Genomic DNA, 21,648 nt, shown 5'->3' with positions numbered 1-21,648 from the left:
CGGCGTAGCTGGAGCTTTGATGTCGCGATGGGTAATTGCACCAGGTGTCGTTTAGGGAGCGCACCGTGTATTTGGGTAGATTTGGGCTTTTCTATCTACTTGTACCACTCGGGGAGGGATTTGCGCGGATATGAAGATAACCCTCTGGAAGATAACAACGCGAGACACGTGAAAGGTTCTCCGCAACCGCTTCAAACGCTACTGTTACCTACATTCGTCTCTAGGTGAAAGCTGGATAAAGCACCAAGATAAAGAGACCCGTAATCCCAGCGATACCTCTGCGAGGCTCAGGTATCCGCGACAACAGTGTTTCGCTGCTCGTCGGATCATCCCCCGAGAGCGTCTCCAATAGCGCCGCTGATGCCACTCTGCGGCGCTTCTGGTAGCGGTGTTGGAGTACCCTCGATACTCCCCAGCCGCGGCGAAATACTTCGGAGCCGGTGTTTGCGAAAGCGGGGGAGCTTCTTCCTCGATTTTACGATCCCTCGAGCTGTGGTCGAATGCAGGACAGAGCTTCGGAAATCGCTGGTCGCTCCTTTGCCGCGGGACGGAAGCCGAAGCTTCCTGTGCTTTTTCCTCGTCGATTTCACGAGTTTGCTATTCAGATAGCGCCGCCACGATATATACTTCATACCCGTGTGTCTGATAATATCCGCGCGTGTCGCGGGCCTCTGTGTACGCCGGAGATTTAGCCGAGGGGGATTTGCGGCTTTATTGGATGAGAGGGAAAAGTTTGACCAGCACTCGTGCTTGACGATCCATTGTCTTACTAATCGAGACAGCGCCGAGCTAGACGGCTCGCCATCCTGCGTCGGCAACGTAACGCGCTTCAAGGGACGTTGGCAAGGGAAGATCTTAATTGAGCCAGTGGAGCTCACGTGTTCATCCATTTGTATGACGAATTCGAGATTCCACTGAACAATCGGTCCCACGACCCCGCCGAGGCGATAATTTCGGCTCTCTACGCGTCACTTTTGCGGAGAGCGCGTTACAGGCCCATCGATCGTTTCCTGCTTGCCGATAACCCTAACCCACACCTTTCATCCGCTCCCCCAGTCGCGACAACACGTGTTTCCGCGAAGCGGCGGCGTTACCGTTGCTGATCGGCGTAGACCAATTGCAATTCAAAGCTTAAACCGAAGCATTTCAAGCTGAAACATCTCTTAACCCTCCAGTGCATAGATTTTTAATTCAGTTGTAAAAATTAGACTAGTCTAGTTCGGGGATGAAAATACCGAATCCGATGTCTGTTTTCAATTTGGAGGACGTCTGGGCTCCCCAGGGCAGCCTTCTGGGTCACCGCCTTAGGGCGTGATCATGTAGCAAGTACAAAAAATGTAGTGTTTTTTTTTATAAAGTAAATACTTTATTTTTAATGAAAAACTATGAAAAAATGTTGAAAGAAATATAAATTTATGATATAATAGAGAATTAGTTTATTGTGCATTGTGAAATTTAACAAAGCACAGAAGAGGCGCGAGAAGCCATCGCGAGCTGGCCTAATCAGAAATCGGTCATATGGAGTTCAACTGCAACCCACCGTCATTTTTGACTTACCATTTTCGCAATTTTCGATCTCTTAACTGTCCAGTGATAATTTTACTTGGGTAACAGTTATACAATCACGCTTTAATAGTCTGCTCCTAGAAACGTAACTTCTGATATACCACGCTTGTGGAAAAAGCGATATATTCTTTTCCGATAAATCCCCTTTGGAATCGTAAAGGCGCGGCAATTGAACTGGAAAATTGCACTTTTACACCTTTTACCTACTTCCTTATTCAAAAGATAAAGAGCGCGCTACACACTCTCCCCTCCTAAGCGCAGCAGTGGGCGGAGCAAGCAGAGCCAAGACGCGTTGGTGGGGGGCGTCCTTGAGGGCCCATCGCCTTTCGCCGTGACTGTAGCGCGTTAACAGTTGCGGCGCAGCTATAACAGGTGTCTCGCAATGGCATCGGCTGGCGTGCCGCTTGCGTCTGAACAGGCTCGCGGTGTCTCCGCCGCCCGGTGTGCATCCACCGGCAGGTGGAACTTGGCGACATCCGTACGTGCGAGTTACAAAGTTCACGCACACAGGCAGACAGGCGACGGGCTCGGGAACCTGGGAATTCGGTGTGCAGCCGGTGGCTGGTTCGATTTTCCAGCCTGCAGGAAAAGGTTCGAAGGAGGCTGGGGCTTCTTGCCCCCCACCGACGCGGCGGCGTTCCCTTTCACCGGGCCGTCGGCGGTATTCTCGTCGGGAGCGAAGTTTAGTGGAGTCTCCGCTCCGGCTGAATGCCTGGTATCGGCGCTTGTCTGAGCAGCGCCTTGGTCCCGCTCGCGAACGGACCCTCGATAAGTAATACGTATTACGGATTATCGGTTACTCTCTCGTTCTCCCCCGTCACGGGAGGAACCAATCATCCGCGTGCACACTGTCGGAGTCGAACAATGGCGAAGTTGGACATTGATCGGCGGGGGATGCGTCCGTCGGGGGAATTATTTCGTGAATTTACTTTAGTTCGTCCCAGTGGCAATCAGGGCGACTCCGAGCACCCCTAACGCGGGGATATTAATAACAATGACGCCGCTGGCGCGGCTGGGAGAGTTGTTCAATTTGTGCGACATCTGGTTTCACACTTTCGCTAGTGAGGCTGGCTGCAGTCACTTCGTCGCTATGCTAATTAAATAGATAATGATCGACCTTTCTACGCAGGGTAATTTAAGCGATTCGGATATACGTCGGAATGGAGAAAGGGTCCAAGATTTTAGGGGTTTATTATGTGAATGCTGAGGGGAAAAACGAGGAATGTCCATTTCTCGTGATTCTGCGATTTATAGCACAGTAGCTGCGCTACTTTTCTAGTTTTTTGGGGCGGAAAGAATAGTCACATTCATCTGGATTAGCCAGGCACATTTCGCGATCCAAGAGTCTACCGTTCGAAGCTTTTTGAGCGACGGACAAACACGCAAACGTATATAAACTTTCTGCTTTATGTATTAAGATTTTGTTGGCGACAACTGGGACGGAACTGTTGAATCACAAAGGGTTATAAAATTCAAATGCCACCGTAAGATAACGTTAAAATTTTGCTATACTGGTTAAGAACAGGTAATGCTCACTCTGCACTGCAGCGAAACAATTTTCTCGATAAAGCTCATTTGTGACATTCCCTGTATTGATACAAATTTTTAAATAAAAAAAATACTATGCACGGTACTAGATGCAATGCTTAAAAGGGAAAAAAGATTGTTTGAGAAATGTGTTATAGCTTTTGAGTAAAAAATTTCCAAAGACCACCCTTTTTTTCGGCCTCCTGACTGAGCATGACCCCTTAACCATCGGTATCCGACCTGGCCCCAAGAAATCCGTATTTCCAGGCTACCACGGTTCGTTTAATTCTCGCGATTCTTCTAGCCTCTTTCCCCGCGCCGCGCCGCTATCATTGCCTGGAAAATGGGAATGACACTCGTGGAACGCGATATGTACTCTCGACCTTCACGGTTCCTGGATTAACTCGCGGGGGAAGGGGGTGTCGAAAGGGGATCGTGGTTCACCTTAAGCCGCGGCTCGTAAATCTCTCAGCTGTAGAATTGGCGTGTTCTCGGCGACGAGCTAGCCCCCGCGCGTTTCCAGGCGGCAAACCCTTGTTCGAGCACGCACGACGGCGTGGGAATGTGTGACGTTCAATCGCGCCCGATTCCCAAGTGGAATTCGTTCTTCGTTATTGCTCCAGCCGCGGCAACAGCGGCCCGAACAACAGTATCGTTAGTCCTATTGTGCTCGAAGGGATGACGGAATTGGGCGCGGGAAACAATGATTGCTTCTGGAACGGATCTTAAGCGTCGGGGGTGGATGCTTCGGGCTCACGGTATAAATACGTTAGCCTTTCAAAGACTCGGGTTCCAAGTTCCAATTGCTCCGTAATTACAGACTGCTGGGGATAAGGTAGCTTACCTAGAAAGTTTCTGGGAGCTTGTTAAGGTGGATGCCCAAGTTCTAATATCACGGAAATGTTAGCTCCTTCGACGCGCCGTTTTCATATCTCACTAGTATCCATTCGAAAATGCAAATTGATACTCTCGGTCTCCACCGAGCTGACCATCTGGGAGAGGTTCCGGTCTAGAGCCCCCCAAAATAGGTGATATTTAGGAATTAATTAAAGGAAAACTACTATATATAATTTAATGGGACTTTTTGCATTGTATTAAGGATGTCTTGTATTATAGAAATATATTTTTTGTTTTATAATTAATCATTACAGACGGCACTGGGGAGTCGTTAAAGTCAAGGCGTCAAAAAATTCATCAAAATCGGTGGGACCTGTATCCCCAAAAGTTATTGTCCGATTCGACTGAAACTTCTTTTATTTTGAAGAGTATACTTCTGGCTAGGGGGGAAACCTGAAAAAAATGCAAAATGACCATTTTTAAGAAAATAACGGCACTTGAAGTTGGAAATCACTTTTCCCCTATATTTTTCGTCTTTCAACGCCTTTAAAAATTATAAATTTTCAATTTTTTGTATTTTTTCCTAGTTTCCCTCCTAGCCAGAAGTATATTCTTCAATGTAAAAAAAGTTTCAGTCGAATCGGATAATAACTTTTGGAGATACAGGTCCCACCGTTTCGAGAACACTGTTTCGAGAAAAACGCGTTTAAAGTTTTACGTCAGCGCCAAGTAGCGGGTTGTTACCCATGCGTTTGCCGCCACTCAAATGCCTATAACATCGGGAATGTTACGAATGTCAACAAATCCTTTTAAACAAGTATTCCTAAAAGGTTGAACATTCGAAAAATGAAATAAAAAAAAATCGACTTTTAGACCGGAACCTCCCCTTAAGTTTCCACGCAATTCGCGTGCAATTACAGTCCATTCGGGACGAAGAAACTCGCGTCGAAATGGAAACTTCGTCCATACGGGGTGGAAACAAAATCTGTTATATAACAATCCCAATGATCCGCTGATTATCCCCGTTTCCTGAATATATTCCATGGATGCTGCGGGAATCGCGAGCATCTATCCAGCAGCGAATGCGGCCCTCTTCAAGGGGGAAACGCGAATTGCGTCCTCGAGAATGCACGCCGATTCTCTCGAGTCGGTTTTTTAATAACCCACGTCCGTCGCGAATTCCTTTCGGAAGCTTCGAGGAGGAACAAGGGACAGATTAATGGCTCGTGGATGCACGGTACACCGCGTAATTACGCGTCTCATTAGATCGTAATCGCCTGCGCGGCGCTTTAGATCATCCGCTGTTCCTCGCGTTACCTCTTGGGGAAAGAATCGCGAAGATTGCGATTCAGCTGCGGGAACGGCTTAACCCTTCGTGGTTGCATAGGGTGTATCGCACCTCAGGGAATTTCTCAGTTCAAATATCGTAGCCTTCATGAATTTTTAGACCTCGATATTGAAGTTTAAAAATTTCGGCGAATTTTAATAACAAAATCGCATTTGTGCAGAACCATTTTTTCAACCAGTAATTTCGTCGTATCAAAGTTTAGATTTCTAGAAAAAAAAGTGTCACATACTTACGTAAAAAAAAATTCTACATCGTTTGGTGCACGTTTGATGCAAAATCCGATAACAAATGAGCGATTTATTGCTTCGAACCTGTTTTGTGCGATATATTTTTCTTTTGGGCAGCTCCGGAATTGAAAAATTCCCCAAAAACAGAAATAAGAACCTGTCGACTCAATAACTACTACTTATTCTGTGAAAATATATATTTTTCAATTAGAAATATTTGCGCTCTTTAATTTTGAAGTCAAAGTAATAATTTTTATAAACAGTTTCATCTGAGTTACTCGAAGTTGGTAAAGACGGAGCTGCGGCCCCTTGCGCCAAGTTCCTTAATTGTCACTGAAAAGTTAAGAGATCCAGAAACACTAAAATGGTAACAAGAACGACGCGCAGTGAACCGCAGTGAACCCTATGTTACCAATTTCTGATTATAAGGAGTTGTTCCTCGCAACTCCCACGTCCAGTGTCTTCGACCTGCGATCCTTTCCGATGAAAGGCTGCCTCGAAAGCGGAACGTAAGCAGCGACTCCGCGCTGTGGTTTTTCGATCGCGGGGCAAATTGCTTTAATTTCCAAGCCCGATCAGAATATTCGAAGCACATTTTTCCTCCGAGTCGCCTTCGTTGCTTTTCCAAGGGGGAAACTCCATTAATTTTCAGCGAGCCAGTTCCTCGATGGCAAAAAGAACGTCTCCGTCCATTGATTTCCCCGCGAATGGCTCGGCCACCCCTTGGACGGGCAAAAAGTCCGCGTCCTTTTCGTTGGAATACAGGGCGATTCCAAGAAACTGGGACGGGCGTCGGGCTGCTTGCTGAGCGTGGGTAGGAAAATTGCTGCGCCGGGCTGATTGGCTTAACGAGAATCGTCTTCCTGTGCGCGGTAGGTACCGTTCTTTCTCGAGTGCAGAGTCGTAAATGCGGTATGCAATTGCGGCGTATCGATTCGTCTTGTTATTCCGTCTATGGGGGAGGGGGCCGAGATCTTGGAGATGATACGGCGGCGTACAGGGTGATTTAAAGGAGAGGGTAGATTCGGAGACGGCAACGTACAGTGGAACGAATAATAAATGCTGAGCCAACGCGAAACAATCCACGTACCTACTTGCATCGGAACATGCCGCAGAAATATGGTGCGCGATTCCCTGTACCACCAAGTGGCACGCAATTCATGAAATGTAAATTTAATGCGCTCAAGCATTCCGGCCCTATTAGTCTGAATTACGAAATTCCAATTTCCCCAGCAGGAACCTACCAACGCAGAGGTCCGCGTTGATTGCGCATTTTCCCTAATTTTTTTGTTGCGAAAGCTCCATTTATTCCACTGATTAGTTCCTCGCCCCCTAGATGGGAGGTGAGCAAACAGTTCGCAGCAACAATCACTCTCCCATCAATTTAACTATAACTCCGACGACGTTCCACTCGAAAACATCGCTCTCGATGCAAACTCCAATTCCAGCCCCATAAACCCCATCCACCCTCAATTGCCCCTGCTCCACCCTCAGACGCTCGAAACGTCACCATTAGACGATTTTTTTTGTTTACGATACTGCGAGGTTGAAAATTATTTCTATGCTTCTTGCGCAAATATTCCGCAGAAATGTTAAAAAATGGCCGAGTTACGCGTTGCCTCGCGAAGCTTCTCGGAATCACTTTCTTTCCGAATTGGCTAGCAGCGTAACTTGAACAATTTTTATTCGACTCACTTGAAATTTTAATAGTATCTTCTGTAATAGATTCTCTATAGATGTACTTACGGATTTTACGATACGCTATGTAGGGGAAGGTGGGGTGAAACGGAACGCTTAACTTTGGAGGGTGATAACTTAAAATCGGGAGGAGAGAAAGACACGAGACTTCAAGAGGAGTCTTCAGTGGACCTTAGACTATAAGAAAATCAAGGTCATTGTTAAGAAAAATCTTTGGGAACGACGGAAAATAAAATTTAAAAAATATATATATATATATATATATATATATATTTTTCAATATACCCTAAGGCTTGTAGAATAAAGCCGTGAAAAAAGTTTATCCATTCATTTTCTAATTTCGCCCGAAAAAATTCTGAAACCGACATATGATTTCCGGGCCTCCAAGGTGGCCTGACTCTTAATCCACGCTCGTGCTCGCCTGTCCGGCAACGGGGACGTCCACCTCGCGTCCCTAACTAAGCAGTCTGGCACCGACCCTTTGTTTTGGAGCCTCCACTTGCCGCAGAGCATCGCGCCGTGCCGTTCTGGCTGGGCGTCCGGGCAGCGTGGCTCGTCGCCCATTTGTCGAACTGGTATCGAGTCTGATCGCCGCGGCGGAGGGACGTTTTAAGGTCGATCGGGAGATAAGTTTTCGGTATCGACTTCGGCCGGGCGTTTCGCCACGTCACCCTCGTGCGATCGCCTGGCGCGAGTCGCGGCGGAACGTCACGGAAGGCGGTAGGAGGAAAACGGCACTGCGCCATTCTTGCGCCCCCCTCGTCGATGCGCACCACCGCGCGGCCGTCACGTGCCACGCGAAGGGAGCGTTGCACGTACGTTGACTTTTACTACTTGCTTCGCCGCTGCAATGCGCAACGCTGGTTAAGTTAGAAGGGTTAGGTTTAAGGGAGCCGAGGGACGAGGGGCGCAGGGGAGCAGCCTGCACCTTCGGCTCTGGGCTAATCGACTTTCTACTTCTGCGCCCTCGGACGGGGGAATGTTAGGGGCAACGTGGAATCTTGGTTGCGCGCGAGGGAGAGCTCGTTGCGTCGAGGAGAGCTTTTCGAGCGGAATGCTCCGGGGCGCGCGTCGAATTTGATCGTTGAAGGGACGATGGGAATCAGCTGATTCCTTTCGACCACTTCTGTCTCGAATGTACGCTGCTTTGATTCATCATCCTTGGCTAGAGGGTAATCTACCCCAATATGCAGCGGCTGATGCAAATCGAGTTACCCAGCCTCGGGCGCTTTAATTTCGCTGCCACGAAAATTGCATGTAACCGCAGAACTAGGTCTCGCGTGAACACGAGCACGGCTTACTATTTATGATGGGCAACATCAATTCCCCAAAACCGCCGGCCGATATTTACCCGCTGCGCTACCCAAACGGCTATTCGCGTCGGAGCGCCTTATCGGAGAGGCAACGTCTCCGGCAGATACCTCCGGAGCACGCGAGAAACTTAGAAATAGCCTACGTAATAGTTAAACACTGCGCAGGCTGATTTAAATACAAATCTACGGGGCAGAGAGGAATTCCGTGACGATTCGGTGCCGTCAGTGTCAAGTGTGACACGGAGAAGTGTGAACTGCTCCGTTCCAAAGCAGGGAAAGCATATTTGAAGGGTAACGGGGGAAACAGGGAATGTCACAAAACAGCTTTATCGAGAAACATTTGATAGCTTAACTACAATGGTATCGGCGCACTGGATCGGTCAGATTAAAAGAATTATTATTTTAATAAATTAAAGTAATACATCAAATCTATTTTGCAATTAATTAATTATATATAATATATATTAGTTTCCGACGTTTCGATCTTGGTTTAGATCATCTTCAAGGAAAGTTAAGAACATACAGGGTCAGCGTTTTATCCTGCAACAAGGTTCGATGAATTCACTTGTCCTCTTAAACAACTTCTTCTTTTACCCTCGCGACAGAAGCTTGTGCTTAGCCAAAGAGTGGGAAAATTCCGCATCTGCCTCCAGTGCAGAGTGGAAATTTTTTTCAGCGAAGCGCAAAGAGTGACATCTTGAACTTTATAACTCTTTCTGATTCGACAGTCCTGTGGTCCCAGTTTGCCCGACTAAAAGATGCTGCAAATCGCAAAATTACGAGAAATGGGCATCCCCTGTTTTTCCCTTCATTTTTCCATCTGCCACGGAACCGACCCGCGCGCACAGACCTTTCTCCGCCCGCCACAAAGTTCCAATGAAAATTCATTCGATTTTTCTGAATTTCCGTGACACTTCCCGAGCGATAAACCAGCGTTACCGATCGCTATTCTATCTCCGCCATGAACAAAGGAACCTCAACGCCAAGCCGCTACAAATGAGAACGCGGAACGAGAATTCGGCGAGCCATCTGTAAAATACCAAGTACCGGGTTGCCACCCGCCCGCGATGGATTTACACGCCCCCCAACAGAACGTGGGCATATTTAAATCAGCCGGTTGATTGGAGTGTCTAGAGGGGTCCGGCGGCGGGCCGAGGAGCGCGCGTCGGGCCGGAAGAGAGCTGTCCCGGTGATTCGGCTTTGACACGCAGCACTATTTCGACGTCTGCATGCGGCTGGCACGAGGACGAGGGTAGTAGGAGAAACCGGCACTGCGCCACCGATCCCCTGCTTCGTCGATATTTTGCGGTGCTACCCCCTGGGTCGGCGGAGAGCCGGTACGTTGACTCCTACCACTGGCCAGGCCATATGCCCCTCGGCGTCGTTTACAGCGCGCAATCGTGTTGATAAGCCACATGTAGGGGTGCAGCCAGTCCGGCGACCGAGTCACCGGGACGTGCCCCTCTAGTTACGTCACTACCCCTCTCCAGGCCTTGTTTTTTTCCTTTGCGCCGCGTCGGAGACACAGAGGCGTGCACGTGCATCGGAAAGGGGGCAGGTTGGGGGATCGTTGCTCCACTGGAGTTCGGATGTCACCGCGTTACGTCGCTATCCGCGCTCCGTCGCCCCTTCGACCCCTCTTCTTATCCCGCTTCCAGTTTTGTGCGCTAATGTAGGGTGCAGGGGAGCAGCGGGGGTCGGAGCTTAGAGCATTAGATGCTCAGAGGTGGTTTGCTTTTGTACGGACGGGTGGGACCGTTTTGTACGCGAGGTGGCAGGGTTGGGGGATGATTGTTATGTTCTGCAGAGCAAGCTTACACGTTGTTCATTCTTTTTAAATTTTATATTCTCTCTCTCGTAGTGTGTATTGTTTTGTCACTGCGAAAGCTTGCAAGCACGTGCAGTTTCCTCTGCCCCCCTTTGCTTTTTCATGAAAGAAGGCGTGCTAGCATTGTACGTCGCAGTGTTTTCGTTTATATTGCGTGGGACACTTAGAATATCCTCAGCTGCGAGAGACCAGCTCGCTTCGCAGGCCTTACACCAGCCAAGTAGTGGAGAACGTCCGCTCTTAAAATGCAGCTCTCTTTCCCTCGCGTAAAGCAGATTCGAGAAGTTTGAAACTACTGGGAACTTCTCGTCCCTCGTGTTCTCTCTTTCCATCCAGAGGTCCCAGCAGAAAGGTCCCAGCTCCTTCTTCCAGTCATAAAGTGCCGCAGAATTTTTCGACCACCCGGAACTGGCGAACTTACTGCAGTTCCGTGACTTTTGTGACACGCTTCTCTTCTTGGCTCTCGCCAAGAAACTCCGGGCTCTTTCATCCAAATTTCCGGCTGCATGTCATAATTGTCTCGCTGCGTGTAATTCAACTCCGAAGATAGTGTTACATTCTGCTCGAAATCACTCTTTTAATCGAGTTCCACTTTTGTGGATTACGCCCTCATACTCTAATTCCTTCATTCACCTATCAATCTGTAAAGTCTACACGCAATAGGGTAATTGTGGGAGAGACGCCGGACTTTCGCTATTCCAGAGTTGTCGGGAATAAAATACGGCTCTGTCGAGTTTATTTGTTTTAGGCGGTTCGATTCAGTTAGATTAGTAAGCGAGAACGTATTTCTTTTAATTAGAGATTTTGCTGTTTTTCCACTTTGCCATAATACACTCCGCAGAAATATGCGGAAGTGTATTATGGCAAAGTGGAAAAACAGCAAAAGAATGCGAAGTTTCTAGTTCTTCAATCAAGGACTCAATTTTTTTTTCATTCATTACGATACTGTTTTATCAAGATAAAGCGCAGGAAACGAAGTTTCAGAATTTTTTGCCGAGTTTGAACGCATGTCCGGGACAAAGAAATTTTTTTCTGGTAAATCCAATGAAGAGCTCCTGTAGAGCAAACGTTTCAAAAACGTGCAACAATCGTTCAAAAACTGCGGGAACAAAGAAAGAGTTGAAGAGAATCATAAAGTAAATAAAACGGGTGATCGCTCAATTTTTCAGACCAAATTGCATGTTTGACCATCGAGCCTTTTGCACAGTGTTTAAGGGGTAGTTTTAGCTCACAAAAGACGTGGGCACTTGAATGATTCCATGATTTTCCTTGAAGTGGCATCGTGTTTTCTAAGAAATGGTAAATATGCAATTTTTCGGGTCATTTTAAAATGGATTTAATACGATTAAAAAAAAATCTCATTGAATTGGTAACTTAAGTCTCTGAAAGGAAACTTTCTTAGCTTTCCAGAACGCTCATGAAAATTTGTCTACGATCACGAATTCGCAAGTTACAGGTGTTCAAAGTGAAAAGTGCCTTTTTTGCTTTGATCGCGAATGACTGGGTCAATAAAAATCATAAAACAAAACGAAACAAACGAAATTAAAGGGAAATGTTTGCTCTATAGGAGCTCTTCATTGGATTTGCCAGAGAAAAATTGTTTGTCCCGTGCGTACGTTCAAACTAGGCAACAAATTCTGAAACTTCGTTTCCTGCCTTTCATCTTGATAAAACAGTATTGTAGTGAATAGAAAAAAAATTGAGTCCCTGATTCAAAAACTGGAAACTGGAAACTTCGAGCTTTAAAATGCGTTTTTTAAATATTTCTTACGACCATTTTTCCCAGAAATACAGCCATTTGAAAATGACCAAAATTTTCAGGAAATTATAGTGTTCCTTTAATTTTGACGCGGAGTGTAGATGTGCGTGGTGTTTATTTTTGCAATCATAGTAGTTAAAAATTCATAGTTTTTCATGATACAACTTTTGTAATACGTTAAAGGATTGGAGTCCTGTGGATTATTTCCCTGCCAGAATAATACGAAACTGCAGCGATATCTCAAGGCAAATTATTTATTTTTTAATGACAAATCTGACAATCTAAACATATCTCTGGAGTTTTCACTCTTCTTTCACATTGTATCTTTATTTCCTATGTAATGAATGTGGAGGAAAGAAGAAACGACAATTAAATTTCGAAAAACAGAAGTAATATCTGTACCTGTTCATTTTCCAATTTTATTGCATTTTATGGCTGTATAAAATGAAAACATATTTCATTTTACTTTGCTCGTACTATTTCTTTTTTAAACGAGGAGTTAAACTTAGCAAGTTTAAATGCAAAATTAAAAGTGTTTCGAATTTTGCAGCGCCTCTCTCAACAGAAGGATGTTTTTGGTTCTTTAAAATGTTCAACTAACAAGAAGCATCCTTGGAAAAGGTTTCCATTGCAAAATTTACATACGGCGACAATTTCGCATAAGCAGCAGCGACTCTCCCATAATTACCTGCACAATATTCCACCCTGCCACGCATCTTAAATCAATTTCCATCAGCAAAACCAACACCTCCGCGTCCAACATAATCCCTTCATCCACCTAACAATCCACAAAGTCTGCGACAATACTGCACCGCGCCACGCATTATTCAAATTCGGCTCCCTAATTCCTCCATTCACGTAGCAACTCATCAAGCCCGAAGACAATATCGGGGCCAAGGAACCTCCATTTCACCCCCCCGCCACCGTGTTATTCGAGCACCCCGTGGATAGCGCGCGGCCGTCGCGACGCGACGCGTCTTCCACGCCCTTTTTGTTCGCAAATCGGGGTCGTGTTCTCGCAGCGGTTTTAATTATTCTTTCTGACACGGTTTCGCGGCATTATTTCCGGCGCAGATGAAGACGCCTCCTCCTCCGCTATCGCGCGCGCGCGCGCGACATACCCCGCGACTAGCACCAGCCGGTTCGCCCCGTCGCCGAGGGATTTATTTAAATTTCAAGCCACCCTCCGCGCGGCTGACGCGTCCCCGCCACTTATACGGATTTCCTACGATCGACGGGACCGTGCGATTGCCCGGAGGTAGGAAAGAGGTCGAGGCAGATCGCCGATTGGTTTCTAACCCGGTTCGTTCGGCTGGATCTCCGCGCGGCCCGCGTTGCTTTCACAGCAAACAGAATTGCGCGTCAACGCGGGAGGTAATTATTGTGTTAAAGGAAGGAGTAATGCACGGGGTAATGGGATTCAGGAAGAGAAAACACCGAGGCGGAATGAAAATCAAACAGCGGCAAAATCGCCAGCGAGGAATTCGAAAGTCGACCGACGCTGCTCGCCGGTTCTTGCGCGGCTCTGTGTAGAATCCCTGGATTATTTCGAGGCAGTTATACGCCGGGTAAACCTGCGGCGGTTGTGCCAGAGGAAATTCAACAAAAACAGAGCGCGGCTGGCGGAACAGTGAAAGGGACATTCGTTGATTCCGCGTTGGAAGCGTTTTGCGGCCTCGTTACGTCGCGCGTCACGTTTCGGAGTAGTGTACACCGAGTGCCTCGTAAATCCTCGAGTCCACTTCGGTGACAACGATGATCACGGCGATCACCGTGTCGGTAATAATAATTATAATAATAGGTAATAATAATTCAGGCAAAATCGCCTCCCCTCCCCTGTATTCGGGGCTTCAAACCGTTATTATAAAGATTTCGGTTCTTGAAAGAGTTGTGAAGAGCCTTTATTCAAAATAACCTAAATATCAGACTATATAAGTATAAGTTACGGTTCCTATTTAGCTGTATAACTTTTATTTTTTAGGTTCTATAACTTTTATTTTTTAGCTTCTATAACTTTTATTTTTTAGCTTCTATAACTTTTATTTTTTAGGTTCTATAACTTTTATTTTTTAGCTTCTATAACTTTTATTTTTTAGGTTCTATAACTTTTATTTTTTAGCTTCTATAACTTTTATTTTTTAGTTTCTATAACTTTTATTTTTTAGCTTCTGTATAAGTTACAAAACGGTTATAGAACCGATTCTTGTAAAGATTGTACAAAATTTTACAGTAAATGAAATCACAACATATTACAACTATAGATTACTCTGTGTAACCAAATTGTGTAAAAATTATTATAAATTAGTAAGCAAGTATATTAGTAAGCAAGTTATAGTACCTAAAAAATAAAAGTTATAGAACCTAAAAAATAAAACTTATAGAACCCAAAAAATAAAAGTTATACAGCTATATAGGAACCGTAACTTATACAGTCTGATATTTAGGTTCCTTATAACGGTTATTCCGAATAAAGGTTCTTCATAACTCTTTCAGTCAGAACCTTTATACAACAGTTTGAAACAGTTATTTTCGAAACCTATTCAAGCCCTGCCTGTATTCCTTTGCGAATCCACCAGAAGGAAGGTAGTTAGGAAATGATTGATTGCTCTGGAATTTTATCGGGAATCCCCAAGTGAAATTCAGTTACCGAAGCAGTGGATTGTAAAATCGAATGCCGATCAGATTCGCGAAAATTTTCGGTGATTTCGGTGCGCGGACGCAGGCGGCCAGGGTTTACCCTGCCTCCCCGGTAATTGTCCTGGATGTGTAACGAAGGGGTGGAACGTCGGGGGAGAGGCGAAGAGAGGAGATGGGATCGCTCTCGAGGATCTCATCTCGACGTCTCATCGGCACGCAGTCGACCGGAAAAACGGATTCCTCTCAGGCCTCCAGCCGCGGCGAAAAAGCCTCGATCGCTGGAAAATTACAGCTCGACGAGGCAGATCCATATCCGTCTCCATAGACGGCGGAAGAAGAAGCACCGAAGAAGCGCGATATTGAGGCCTCGCGAGATTGGGGACGTGTCCCCGCTCGTGGCGAATGTCCTGCGATCCGTGCGCCAATCGACATTTCCGATCTTCCGGTCCATTCGCGATCCGTTTCAATCTCCGTCGCGGATCCACGCCGGGCGGCGCCCCGGCTACCTTCTGTCGCGCGACGCGGCGGCGAATTAATATTTAAAGCGGACGAGCAATTAAAAGTTTAAATTGCGAGCCTGGAAGTCGGGGGCAGGTAACTCGCGACGAGGGAAAGACGCGGGGAACTTGGAAGCAACTCCATTGTACCAATTATGAATGAATATTCTAAAGTCGAGTGGACAAGTACCCACTGCGTCTGAATAAAGGCACAGTGTCGGCAAAGTGTTCGCAGTTTCGGACAGAAAAATTTCAAAAAAATTTCAGCATTGTAAATTGATAAATAAATCCATCAAGACAGACTGTATCGCCTGCGGCTGCGGTTACGAAAAATATTTTCAAACTAGGGTCGATAATTCTGAATTGGACCGTGTCTATTATTATTCATTATTTCAGTTTCTCTCAGTTCTGAGTCCTACCCTACTACCTTCCTCCGCCAAATCGATACTCGTATCAGTTACCTCCCACCAAAGACAGTTAATGGCCCCGCTCCCAGGGACGAAATTTCCCGCAGACGATGGTTCAACGAGCGTGTAATCGGTGAATTATTGAAATTATCCGCGACAAAGACATTACTCCTCCTCGTTGGCCGGTGGAGCAGGAATTCAGGTGCACCGAGCGGGCCACCTCTTTCTCCTTCAATTACGCGTCGCGGTTGTGCCTCCAGTCCCTCGATTAATTGCACACGCGATATCCCTCGTTGCAGTTTTCGCCGGGGTAATTATCAATTAACTCTGCGCCTCGTTAAGTGGGAGCCCTTAACGACATTACTCGGCTGGTGTGCATTCTGCGTCCCTCCATTTAGGCGGCAGGGTATTTCCTTTCTTTCCTCCCCTTTGTACGATTCGCAGCCATTAACGAAAGCTCCCTAGTTCGCTTCCGCGAATGGCATCGGTGCTTTTCGAGGGAACCGCCGGACAGCTGCTTCCCAGATGCGGTGCAAAGTTTTGCGATTACTTAGGGGGATGCTGTCGATACGTTGTAGAGTGTAGATATATACCTGTTTACCAGTGCTTGGGGGTGGCTCGCTTGATTCGCTCCCTTCGAGTCTCTGCATCAAATATTGGGCCGCCGCAGAAGTTCTGTTCGGGTAGAGTAGGTCTGCTACGAATTCGACTTCCGAAAACAGTTTTACTTACTACGAAACCAGTGAGATGGTCACTCCCCAAAGAAAAAGGGAGGAGGAGGTTAATGTAACGACGACTGAAGCGAAGCTAGCAAGAGCTTTGTAAAAAGACAAGGAAACTGGATTTTACTCTTTAAATAAATTCGCACAATCGCCTAATGAATTTTATCGAATTTGCAATAAAAATATTTTAATCTCTTCAACTCGGCTGCCCCTAGGATTAAATCCCGAGCGCGCCACTGCTTCCAACTACGTATATAGGTACCTATCTTTCACTATTTTTTATAGCAATCCCCCATCTGCGAAGTTATAGAAACCCTCAGATTTTTTCATTAAAAGAGGAACCCTCTTGCGCTCTCCGTGGCCCCGTAATTTTCTAAGTTTTCTAACTGTTTTGTGGCGATCGAAAAAGCAGAGGTAATATGCTGCAGTGGTAATATTTCCTTTTGCGTGGCTATCTGATACGGAACACATTTTGCTGCACTCTTTCAAGCGCACAGTATCGTCTCGGGTTCAGGGAGAACTGTATCTCTCTTTCGCGATATTGGGTGGGTAGAGAATCGTTGCCCGGGGGATGGTGAAATAGGCGAAGGAAGATTATTAAATGATGACCTAATCGATCGTTTGAGGCGCCGCGGTTTCAGGAGCGTCGAAGGTTTCGCGTGGGCGCGGCGACACATGAAAAGGTTAACGGTGCTCCACATCGCCATTAATAAATGAGCGGATAAAAATCGATAGACCAGGCCGTAGATACGGGGTGCTCCGCGGCAGAAGTCGTGGCGTCTGCTTTCTCGTTCCGCACCAGCCGCTGTATTTTTAAACCAGCCCGATCCATGTTTCATCGCCTCCAAGTTCCCTTTGCTTCGGAGAGCCATACTATGGAGCTATGCATCTCCGTGGGAAAACGAAATTACTATTTCTGCCTCGAGAGGGGCGAAACGCTGGGCCTAAGTGCTTAAGCTTCTCGATGTAATAAGCGCCTCTTATCCCGGGATTTTTTATTAACATCGACTCGAGGAGATTAAGCAATTTAACTGGCTGCAGCGTCGGCAGTATCGCGGCCCAAATTACAATAATTATTCGCAGCTTGAAAGACATATGAGCCTAAAGCTTTTGCAAATGGATTATGGAAGCCCCAAGCATCGACCTGTCCGTCTATCTATCGAAACCTTGCAGCATGTTTTAATTGGTACAATGAACGGGGGGATAGGGCGTTGCAAGTGTTTCTCCCTGCTTCTTTTCGATTGAAAGCCACATTGCAGTTTCTGTCTTATGATTAGGCCTGTTAACAGTGATTACGCTGCAGCCATTTATTCTATGAGCTGCGCGTTAATTTATTGTCCGCGAATTGTTACAGATTGTTTCTGCGTGCGACGACAATTTCTCAAATTTTAACTCTAGAACGGATACACGGGGGTAGTGCCGGTACCGCAGCACTTTATGAGAAATTGAAGAACAAAACTTTATGTTGTGTGCGCTGAAAACATGTTTGCCAACCCAGACCACAGGGGTGGATTCGGAGATGCGGTGCCCCTGGGCTAACAAGGCTCTACTGTCCATTAAACATCACCAAACATTTTAATTGAAAAGAGTTGATACAATTTAAAATTAATTCAATACGTACAACTCACACGCGAGTCATTGCTAATTTTCTGATTGAAAAAGAGCGAATTGTTTTTAAAGCTGCCTCCAGCCTTTGCGTTCAAACATTTGCCAATTCCTCCCGCCCAAAAATTACCGCCCTCGGCTACAGCCTACTTATCCTTTACACAAACCCGCCCGAGCTCCGTCTTCAGTGGAAAAACACACTTGGAACGTGAAAAAGATCCGTGGCAAAGGGAGGCAGCCCGAAGAAATACAATGCGCCGGGGCTGTGCTCGAGGCGAAATCGCGTTGCCTGCGTTTCCGACGGGCCGTCGACGGGTGTATCTGGGTTAAGTAACTAAATCAATCAACTCTGAGAAAACAGGACAACGCAATTAGCGGCGGCGTCGCGCCGATCTGTCAGGTTTATAAAATCCCGCCGGGAAGGGGGGACATCGACTTTTCGACCGGCCGGTTAATACAATAAAACGTCTTGTTCCGCCCCCGTCTGGCCAGAGAAGCCTCTCTCTCTCTCGCCCCGTACCCCTGTTTCATCCCCTAAGGCTGGTAGGAAACGTGTGGGCAAGGTAAGACCTGTCGCCCCGGTTATTGGCGCCTTTATTGAGCCACGTAACGTTCCTCTATTGTGGCCGCGGCGCGCATTCACCGCGGGGACATCGATCGATGCCCATTGAAACTCTTTCGGAGGGAGGGGGAGAGACAGGGGAGAAAGAAAAAGAATCGTCTCTGGCCGTTCTGTCTGGATTGATGCAACGTCATTGTATTCGATTGTACGTGACAGTGGGCCTTAACAATGCCGGCCGAGCCGCGTGTTTTATGCGATGCGTTCGCTTGAGGCGGTCTTGTCACCCGCAGACACGATTAATCCCTTTGTCTTTTTTTTCTCCTCGCTTTTAGTCGACGAGAGTGGCGCTGACGTATCAGGCGACGGCGTTTAGATTTTATAGCAGATTTCCTGGGGAAATCGTAAATCGATGTAGGGGTTACTTTGGGGGTGGCTTTAAAAATCGACCTTTACTATTCTTTTCGCTATTCCGATCAATTGCAATTTTTTTCAAAACGACAAAACGCGTCAGTTAGCAAACTAATCCTTCTAGCTTCTCAAAAAAACTCAAGTCGTTTGGACCAATTCTAAAAAAGTTATGCGATTTTAAAAAGTGTCCGAATATTAATGCGAGTCACTGTCAGGTTCCCGAGGCTTTCACGAATCAAGTTCTTACCACTGATGCTAATCAAGGCTTCTACGAGCCAGCTGTGCCCTTTTGGAACCGCCTTTCAATATTTAAAAGGCACTGTGCAGTACCTTCGTTAAGGTCTGAGGACGCAACGAGACTGAGGCGCGTCTTGCGGTCGTCGACTATTTACGTTTCCCATGCACGTCCCAAGGGTCACCGTCTACCAACAATTCCTCATTGATCGACCTTCCTCGGGGCCTCAACGAAGGTATCTATAACTGTACCAAGCAATAGTGAGCTTTACATAGATAAAACATTCGATAAGAACGAACTACTTAGTTTCGGAGTTTAGCATCTACATAGTATCGAAGCATCTCATTTCCCTCTGTTTCTCCATTTTAATTCCACCCAAGAAACTCACAATTGCTCGGCGCAGGTATAGATACAAACAGCGCCGGAGAAGCATCGAAATTTCAGGAAAGAAATACAATTTACACCCCCTGAAAGCCTCTGAATGGTTTTAAGTGAGGGAACTTGGCCCGTGAAAGGGTCGAGTGCCTCAGTAACGAAAACTATTCCCCCCAGCCACAGTTTTGTACTAACCAGCCACGTTAATTGTGTATTGTAGCAGCTCCATTCAGAGTATAGGAGCACGTACACATGGCACGAGTACACTGGGCCGCACCAAGAGCACACGGTCGTCCGTCGAGCGCCCCAGCCGCCGCCGACGTCGAGTAAGTTAACCCCATTTTGCTCTTAACATTTCTTCGTCTGTTCCGCGCAGAGCGCTCCACCCGGCTTGGGCCGGCTCTGGTTAAAATGAAACGGATTCAAGGGAAGTGTTGCGAATCGAAGGGAGGATCGAGTGGTTCGAGGCGCCTCGGCTCCCGAGGCCACTGCCGCGCCTTTGTCTTGCAAAGTGCCATTGCAGCTGCCTTTTAAAACACCTTAATAGTAAATGGTACTTTTGCGTTACACTGGGTCGTTGCGGAAAGCTCGTAATAAATAATAAATTACAACCAATTGCAATACCTCGTCTGTGAAAACAGCTACGAGCTTTCCGAACAGCTGAATAACCCAAACTAAAGATCTGATTCGAGAGAAGGAAGGTGCAATTGCTCGCAAGCGCTTGCCGAACCAGTGGGATCCACTCAACTCGCTTCGCAACATTCCCTTCCCCATTTCATCCATCGCGACCGATCCAAGCCATCGTGGAACACCCTGCGCATTCCCCTTTCTCACGATCTAGCGAAATCAGTCTCTCGATCAGTACGATAGTCTCATAGCTAAATGGTCGCGTAGTTGGCTCGGCAGGGTGTCTGAGCAAAGAGCGGCTGACGAAGGCGAACGCTAATTATCAACGAGCCGGATCGGTGTCCCTGCGGCACCGGCGAGGCTGCTGGCTTTGCTCAGGCACTCGCGCCATGCTGGTTAAAGGTTAATTGTCTCCATAAATTCGTTAGAATCATATTACCAGGCCGCGAGCGTGAAAAATGAATCAGAGCCACGGAGCTCGCGCTTCTCCGCGCAAATTTGCATATTTCCTACGTTTCTCGCGAGCGGACCGCGCTTAATTCGGACAGTCGACGGGGCGAGTTTTGATCGACGAGTTGCGTGGCGAAACGCTTAGCCGCAAGTCGAACAGGGGTGCAGGTACCGACGAGTAGACGTTCTAGTTAAATCATTCCGCAACGTTTCGCCAGGCAACGAGGTAGAAATTCACGCTCGTCTCGCCCCTCCCACCCTCGATATTTTCTTCTTTTTTTTTTTACCATCGACTTCAATCTTTTCTCCCCCTCCTCCACCTTTCTTTCATTCGTATCTATCTACGTTTGTTGGCACTGTAAAGGTGTTTAGCGACTTTTTCGTTGATCGTGTCGCCACTCGTACAAGTAACACGTCTCGTTATATCGCACTTGCTCTGTCGTCACGTCTCACGACCCCCTCCGTTCACATCACGCCATGTCTTTTCACCCTCGTGGCTCGTGCGAGTGTGTATCATCTTCTGTTATCTCACTACTATTTCCTGTCACGAGTACTCGCAACTCTGCGTGCTCTGGGCGATTCGGAAGCGGAGTCGATGGGTTTCAAGTGTCTACACAGGTTCTAGGTTTCGAAGTCGAGGGAACAGTTTTAGCATACTGTTCCACAGGGTGGGCGTGAACTTTTGCCGGGCCAAAAGAGAAGCGTTTGTATGTACTTCCGAATTTTTTTTTTAATAATAAATATCTATGAACAGGGACTCGCAGCGTTCCCTCAGCTTCGAACCTCGGAACCAGAGTTGGGCAAATTTTCATTCGAACGATCCTCGAACGAATATTTCAAATGCAATCAAGTTATTCGAGAATGAATAATTCGAATGAAAAATTATTCGTTATTCCCGAATAACTTCGTTCGATTCGCAATTCTTATTCGAGATCATTGGAATAAAATTGATATTAAATAACCCCCAAGCCTGCACGCGTCGACGAATCGCCCCGCGCACATTCATGCGTGTCGATGTTG

At 46.7% G+C, this 21,648-nt stretch overlaps 3 protein-coding genes across 14 annotated transcripts in view; all 3 read left to right on the top strand.

Annotated features, from left to right (window-relative positions):
* Synj (synaptojanin) overlaps positions 1-21,648 on the top strand; it is a 69,157-nt gene that overhangs the window by 28 nt on the left and 47,481 nt on the right. The window lies entirely within an intron of this gene.
* Dop (microtubule-associated serine/threonine (MAST) protein kinase dop) overlaps positions 1-21,648 on the top strand; it is a 104,692-nt gene that overhangs the window by 51,988 nt on the left and 31,056 nt on the right. The window lies entirely within an intron of this gene.
* The window catches only part of LOC143369153 (uncharacterized), a 66,396-nt gene that overhangs the window by 15,938 nt on the left and 28,810 nt on the right, over positions 1-21,648 (top strand). For all 12 annotated transcript variants that reach the window (XM_076812714.1, XM_076812715.1, XM_076812723.1 and 9 more), the window contains one exon: positions 19,772-19,877. In XM_076812714.1, coding sequence (XP_076668829.1) covers positions 19,772-19,877 — 106 coding nt within the window. The remainder of the gene's footprint in view (positions 1-19,771; positions 19,878-21,648) is intronic.

The sequence above is a fragment of the Andrena cerasifolii genome, chromosome 5 (assembly GCF_050908995.1).
Source record: "Andrena cerasifolii isolate SP2316 chromosome 5, iyAndCera1_principal, whole genome shotgun sequence".
Lineage (NCBI taxonomy): Eukaryota > Metazoa > Arthropoda > Insecta > Hymenoptera > Andrenidae > Andrena > Andrena cerasifolii.
This window is presented reverse-complemented; position numbering and strand designations above follow the sequence as displayed.